We start from the raw sequence: 7744 nt of genomic DNA, 5'->3' as shown, positions 1-7744 counted from the left end.
ATATCCATTTTGCTGTCAGGAGTGGGCGAGGCTTACGCGAGTGAACGAGCGCTGCTGCGCGCATGCGTGCTAAACGAGACGGAGCGCAATCGAATAGGAGCGCAATAATTCTGAGTAAAATATACATTTTGCTAAAATATTGGTTGTTGGACATTAAATGTGCTTTTTGTAGAATTTGAAACCTTCATATAAGTGTATTTTTATGATAGCAGACAGTAGGTTACTGTAAAGGGACTATTATAATGGGTAAATCAAATGTAAGCTAGTTCAGTACTAATTACTAAGCTCAAATGAGTTAATGTGTGTTTCTTATAGCAGTTTAGAAGTCATTTTCTTTATTATTTATTTTCATTTTAATTCAGTGATTTTAACTTTTAATTTAGTTATTTTAATGCTTTAATGTTCTGCAAAGGTACAGCTGTCATAAAACCAGAGAGAGCCGTTCTGCTTGGCTAGAAACTGTAAAAAAAAAAAAGTCAAATAATAGTGTTCCTTTTGGTCAGTGTTAGAGGAACTCAGCTTAGTCTGACAGTTAACCTGCTTTAGACCAGGTTAGTTTCCCAGCATACGTTGCCACAGTGACTGAAATTGATCTATGTTAAATTTGCTTTATGGAACCAAATCATTTGACAATGAGTCAGACTAACTGAAATAAGCCTGGGTTATTTGGTAAACTTGTTTTATGAAACAGGCCTTGAGGCATTAAAAGTGATCATATTTTTTCCATTGCATCGAATCGCATTGTGTTGAATCGAAATCGGATCGCACTGCATCGTAATAGGGGTGAATCATATCGCATCGCATCGGTAGCTGCTTCATATGTATCTTTAATGTATCGTATTGTTGGCTATGCATCGAGATGCGTATCGTATCAACCTCAGTCATGAGATGCACATCCCTAATACTCACTGTTAGGGGTTTGTTTGAATACTTAAGCCCAAGTTTTTAACTTCAGCATGTTTGTGTGAAGTCTGTGAGAGGTTTTACCACAAGTTCACTTATGAGAGTGTTGTTTTATATAAATGTTATTACTCCTCTGTTTGTGTAAGTTGTCATTTGTTTGATTAGTCATGTTTGTTAGTGCTTGAGTGTTTGCAAACTGCCCTGATTTCAGCAGGGTCGCCGTCTTTCCGGAGAGAGAGCGTGGAATCTGTGTGAGGGGTCATTGTGGCCCCGAGACAGTTTTGTGTGTGTTTCTCTGTGTGCACATGTTGAGCTGTCTGGTTTTCCTCTTTCTCTCTCTCAGGCTTGGTTCGGCGAGAAGTTTGATGTCCCATTACAGAGTCCTCGCGGCCTGCGCTCTCCCCGGCCCGGCCCGGGTCTGGCTGATGTGTTCCAGTATGACCAGTGGTTGGCTGTGCGACACGAAGCCACACTGGTGCCCATGCAGGAGGATCTGGCCATCTGGCTGAGTGGCATGCTGGGTAAACCTGCTCACGCAAAACAAGCCGTCTATGACTCACTCTCAGTGCATGAAAGCGAAAAATTACTGCTATTATTAGTCTATATGTCCTTTCCTTTCGTCGGTCAAATAACTGAAACCCAAAGCCTCATATATCAAGCAAAGAAGTGTGGGAAACGACGTTTGCTCTCGTATAACGGTGATATACGACCTCCGAAACAAGAACTCAATCTCTCGGTCTTTGTAGAATAATGGAGGGTGTTGCCCTTACCTGTCTGTCCACATGCTGAGCATGTTCACCCGGGCCAAAAACGTTCACCCATAAACCTATTGCTCTGTTCGTTGTTGTTTTTTTTTTACATTAAGTCCTTGTAATCCTATAGTCCTCTTTCAGATAATACACTGAATACGTTGTGGAATTTGAACAAAATACTCTAAATATGACTGTTTTGTGCTGTCGACCTTGTTTATTATCCACTGACAGGGTATTGGTGATTGTGGCGTGATAGGTCTGAATTTTATTTGTTATTCATAGTTTTCAGTCACGTGACTGGCGTGGAGACCTGGAGGACAAAACAGTCATAGAACTGCAGCACAGGCCTGTCAATTTTACGTGTATGCCTTCAGCAGATGCTTTTATCCAAAGCAGCTTATAAAAGAACACAGCAATTCGTCAAGGGGCAAACAATATTCATAATATACACTGCCTGGTTTATTAGACAACTAGATTAAGGCAAGATTAGGCAAGCTACAAAAGAGGAGAACAGAGAGAGTGAAGGTTTTGGAAAGTGACTTTTTGCATCATTGTAAAGGTTGTCTCGTTCCATCTTGTACTTAAAAGTGCTCTATGTAATATTTTGACTGTACTAAAGCATAAAAATACCATAATATCTTTGCAGATATTAAGGAAACATGCCAAGTTCACATACTTGTTTCTCCAAAAAAGCAATGCTACAGCCAGTTATTCTAGTGAATAACATGAAATGTGTGTTCTGTGTCGGGATGTCTGTTTTTTTTTTGGTCTGTGTGACTCTGCCCACTGCCAGTTTACCCAATAGGATTTTGACACCCCAGGTTGCCAGTTGGTGGAAAACACAGCATGTTGCAGCCATGTAAACCAGCAAACCAGATCGCAGACTCTATCTGACCTAAAAACCCTCGGAATCCAGTTAAAAAGCTCTATGACCAGAGGAATAAGAAGCTCATTTCTGTTGTGAATCCTCAATCTGGCAACCCACATTAGCGTCGAGTCAGTCAGTCTGCTAGACGTACTACTTACTGCACCTTTAACATGAACTTATACAGTGATATTAAAAGATAACATTCAGTAAACATTTCATTGATGATGCGTACTATATACAAGCAAGCAGATGGGCCTTGAAAATTAATGTAACACATTAAGCATTTTCCCATAGAAAACCATAATAAAGAAACTGCTTAACGTGCAACTTTGCGCATTGCACTCATATTCTGGGCTCATGTGCTTACCTGTATGTACTAGTACGCTTAATTAGTATAGTGTATAGTGGATTTGGTTCTCCAAAATCACTGTCTTAATGGTTTAAGCCACATTAGGCTTTTTTTTAAACAATTGTTTTCAATGGGAAAAGCGCATTGCATAACTTGTGTTCATATTCTGAGCACATCTGTATATAGTGTGTATATAGCACAACTGTATATAGTGTGCATCATCAGTAAGGTGTATACAGAATCTGGTCACTGTTTTAGTATACAAGTGCTTAGTACAATCCTGGTAAAAATAACTGGTAGGAAAGCCTTGTTTTGCCCTCTACGTGAAAACGAAGATATTGTACTTGTGATCATCAAAGCCAGCTCGGGATGGCATAATGATGCTGAATTCAATTAAAGGTTACAGTTGTTCTGAGGTCATTGGAAACATAGATATCTGTGTTTTTGTAGGTGAGCAGGTGACAGCCGAATGCTTCATGGAGGAGCTGGACAACGGTGTTAAACTGTGTCGTTTGGTTGGAATTCTTCAGAGTAAAATCCCACAGGACTCGGAAACACAGGTGCGTAAGGAATGTGTGACGTGTGGTGGGCGGCGATGCAGCTCGGATAACCGCAGGACTGTTTGTGTGTAATTCCCATTTCTGTTTTGTTAGCTGCTGTCAAAGAAAATCCAGTTCAAGAAAAACGCCTCCCCTGGATCGTTTTTCGCTCGGGACAACACAGCGAATTTTCTATGCTGGTGTCGTCACATAGGAGTGGACGAGACATATCTGTTTGAGTCTGAGGGTTTGGGTAAGAGATCTTTTGATCAGGTGTCTAGGTGCAATGTAGAATTAAGTCCCCGCAGTGGTTAACAGTTAAGTTATTGTACTATTCAGCCACGAGCAGAACGGGATGTTTTGTGCATCGCCTAGTTTCTATTTCTGTCATGATGGATGTACTGCCACATTAATCCAAAATCCTTCTCCAGAGAGCTCTGTATTGAACATATTATTTATTTATAATATTTAAAACAATGTTGCTTACATTGTTGCAACAAAACGTAATGAAGTGAAGTGATACTCTGCTTAGGGCCATGTGATTTCCACAATATGGAAAACGTGGAACAGAATCACAGAATCCAGTCATAAAAATTTTATTTTGGATTGATAAATTAATACTATTATCAAATACACACAGAAACACATGCCTTCACTACAAACCACCAAAATAAAAAATTTAGTTTAACTTGAAGAAATGGTGACAGACATATTATTATTGTACAGTAGAATGTACTTAATAAGTTTACATAATACAGTTTATTATAATTTTTTTTATGAATATCACTCAATGTTTCAAACTTTTCCATCCATATTTTAATTTCCATAATAAATTTCTGTTGTGCATAAGTTTGTTATTCAGCTTTGTTTTCACTTTGTTTGTATTTTTGTATCTTTTTTTTTTATTCATTTGATTTACATATTAAATGATTAATTAAAATAATATTTTATGCATTCATTTGTTTTATGGTTTTTGGTAATACATTTACAAACCATAAAACACACATCACAGAATTTTGGAAAAAATAAAACACAATAGTGTTTTACACAATAATAATATATTAAATTGTTAAAATTGTATGATTTCACTTGATTAGACATGTTTTTTGATTATTATACAGAATCCAAAGAATTAAGCCAAAAAACACAGAATTTGGGAAAAAATAAAACCAAATTTGGGAAAAAAATAAACTGACTTCATAGATCTGCTACCTACGATTCATGATTATTTTTATATCAATATTAGAAGAAAAATTTGACTGGGTTGAAGGTTTTGAGCGGCATGAAGACCAGCTCTCCAAAACTGATAGACTTCACCTGCATCTGTCCAATCTGTCACTGTCAGTCCATTAGAACTGGACTTTAATCATGTTGGTTAAATGAATGTATTTAAACCGAGACCAGCGTCCTCCTGTGCGTCCTCTGTGGCCCCGCTGTGCTAATGTGTCTCTCTCTGAGCTGTTTAACAGACCGTAATCGTTTCAGAGGATCTGTGGCCGTGTACGTCAGTTGAGCTGCGGCTCCGCACGTCCCTGGCTCTCCGTAAATCCATGATGTTAATGAGTGTGAGCGATTAACCTGACGGCCCTAATGCTTGCTGTCCTGAAGAGCGCCAGTTATCAGTCCATGTGTCACCGTGCATTATGGGATGCAAACTGACAGGACTCAGTGTGACCTGTAATCGGGCCGGTGTGAGAGATGGGCCAGCAAGTTTCCAAACCCAAACGAATGTCAGTGGTGCATGTGGCTAAAACAGAGACTTTCTTGAAGTTTATTTTTTTTTTTAAGTCTTGATATTTTTTCCAAAATTATGATTGGCTGACCTGTGTGCATTAAAAATGAGTAACAACATTTACTACTGAGTTGAAAGGTTAATTAATTATCTTTTTGGAGTTTTAAGACCTGAAATTATGAATATGTAGAACTTTTTAAATTTTAAATGATTTGATTTTCATTATATAACCCATTCAAGTCAAGACACTACAGGCAAACCATTGTTTTTTCATGCACTGGTTATTTTTGAGATTTTAGGCTATCTTGCGTCTATAACATGCCTTCTTTCAGACTAGTGGAACGTAGTACACATTTAAGACCTACAAAACCTTTGACTCTTATATAGCAAAATAAAACAAGAATTTTGAACCTGGCTTTATCCAATATTTAGATTCTTGTTCTGGAAATATATGCAAACGAGTGCATATGTAATTATATAATGCCTCATTTTGCATATTTAAACATATATCAGAAGCAGGGTTATTATCATTAGCTAAAACGATTAAAAATATTTTTGTTAATTGAAATAAGGATGACATAAAATTATACTTTTTGGATGAAAAGCTTAAAATAAATTAAATTTATTTGAAGTTTAAGTTAAAGCACCAAAATGATTAAGTGGAAATAAATAAAAACTAAAATAAAAATAAACATTAATAAATTAAACTAAAACAGTAATACTTAGTATTAATAAAATGAACAAAAGCACATAATCTCCTCTGTAAAAACCTAATTCTAATATGTCCATAAACAATAATTTTAAAGGCACAATATGTAAGATTTTTTTAATAAAATATCCAAAAACCACTAGAACAGTGTTATATATTTTGCTGACTTGTGTACTTACATTATCCCAAATGTTTCGAAGAATGTTTAAATCCAGAGAAATAAGCAATTAGTGACACATGAATACGTGCCCTCTAGCGGCGAAAATTACATATTGTGCCTTTAAGTGAATTTTTTATTAAATATTACTTCATTTGCATATTTACATGTAACAAAATTGTGTTTTAATGTACTAGGATTAATTAAATGTATAGTGATATCTATTAGTTAAAACCCTGTACCTGTTATGTCTGTAGCCTTAATAACTTTGACAGTGAATGATCGCTGAGTAATTATGGTAACGGCTCTCCCTCCCTTCCCCAGTCCTGCATAAAGAGCCGCGGCAGGTGTGTCTGTGCCTGCTGGAGATCGGACGCGTCGTCTCCAGGTAAGCAAACCGGCTCTGATGATCCCGCAGGTGACAGATGTCAGGTTGTGCTTTGGGGTCAGGGGTCAAAGGTCAGGGGCTGCTTTAGGGGCTTTAAAGTTGGGCGGAGGGCAAATTTACACGGATTTTACAGGATTTAAGTGAATTGGCTTCAGTGCTTAGAGCAGCTATTGTGCTGTAGAGAATCTAAAACAAATCTGAATTTCTAGAGTTTCTAGAATAACACAACAGTGACAATATATGTATAATGTAAAGGGCTTTATTTTGCAATAATGACCATCTGAATGTATATTATCTTGACTATTACCTTGAAACTTACCAAATAAATGTAAAATTCTGATTTGAGTTTGACATTATTTTATTGTGTGAGAAAATCAGCAGTTATTTATGCCATTTAATGGTCATTATAGCAAAGTTAAGTTAAATTGTGATAAGCTGATAAAGACAAAAACCCAAGCTAACATGTAAAACATTAGAATTTACTGTTAGGACAGTTTGTTGATGGGGTGTTTTGTTTGTTGGTTTAGGTATGGGATAGAACCTCCGGTTTTGGTTAAACTGGAGAAGGAAATAGAACTGGAGGAAAGTCTAATGATGATGGATCACGTGTCTCCAGTAAAAACATTCACTGTGTGCTGTCAGCACGGAGGCCTGTATCACACTGTGAGTATCACACACTGTATCACACTGAGGTCAGGCTTTTAGTTTGAGTTGAAGCATTATCCTACTCTTTTTAGAGTTTGTATACAGTATGTATAGCTGGATCTGTATGCATGCATTATCCAGATGTCAACCTGCAAAATGTGCATTATACAGCAGGACACACTTTGTTTGTGTGAGAGAGATAGAGAGAGAGAGAGATAGAGAGAGAGAGATACTGTTTCCCACCATGCAATGCACTCAACTCAATTTCAGTGTAACAAATAAACTGGAAGTGATAAACTACAATTTAACAATCTTTTTCAATCAGACTGCCAAAAGTCATGCTATTTTACCTGGAGAATTGTATTAAGAATCCAAAATAACCATAATTAAGAGATTTTACAATTTGATATATTACAGCATTCTGTTCCACATACTGTATAATATAATGTTAATACTAATATGTTTTCTGTAGAAATCATTACCCATTTCACAGTTTAACTGTAGGCTTAGTCTAGGGTTATTATGGTGAACTGAAACTAAAACCATAAAAAACATATTCATTACTTGAAATAAACATTACCTGAAATATAATTAAAAATTAATTTTCACCTAGTTGCCAAGGCAAACTTTCTCATTTTAGTTTAAGTTGAAGTACTAAAATAACTTTAAATAAACAAAAACTTAATTAAAAACTATATAGAC

The 7744-nt window shown here is 36.5% G+C and overlaps 1 protein-coding gene across 4 annotated transcripts in view; it reads left to right on the top strand.

Moving 5' to 3' along the window:
* The window catches only part of LOC107707988 (GAS2-like protein 3), a 23589-nt gene that overhangs the window by 10694 nt on the left and 5151 nt on the right, over window positions 1-7744 (top strand). For all 4 annotated transcript variants that reach the window (XM_016512124.1, XM_016512123.1, XM_016512122.1 and 1 more), the window contains 5 exons: window positions 1247-1424; window positions 3323-3432; window positions 3526-3664; window positions 6334-6397; window positions 6925-7060. In XM_016512124.1, coding sequence (XP_016367610.1) covers window positions 1247-1424; window positions 3323-3432; window positions 3526-3664; window positions 6334-6397; window positions 6925-7060 — 627 coding nt within the window. The remainder of the gene's footprint in view (window positions 1-1246; window positions 1425-3322; window positions 3433-3525; window positions 3665-6333; window positions 6398-6924; window positions 7061-7744) is intronic.

This window comes from Sinocyclocheilus rhinocerous, unplaced genomic scaffold, assembly GCF_001515625.1.
Source record: "Sinocyclocheilus rhinocerous isolate Xijiao unplaced genomic scaffold, SAMN03320098_v1.1 scaffold475, whole genome shotgun sequence".
NCBI lineage: Eukaryota > Metazoa > Chordata > Actinopteri > Cypriniformes > Cyprinidae > Sinocyclocheilus > Sinocyclocheilus rhinocerous.
The sequence above is the reverse complement of the archived record's forward strand: the minus strand, read 5'-3'. Positions and strand labels throughout refer to the sequence as shown.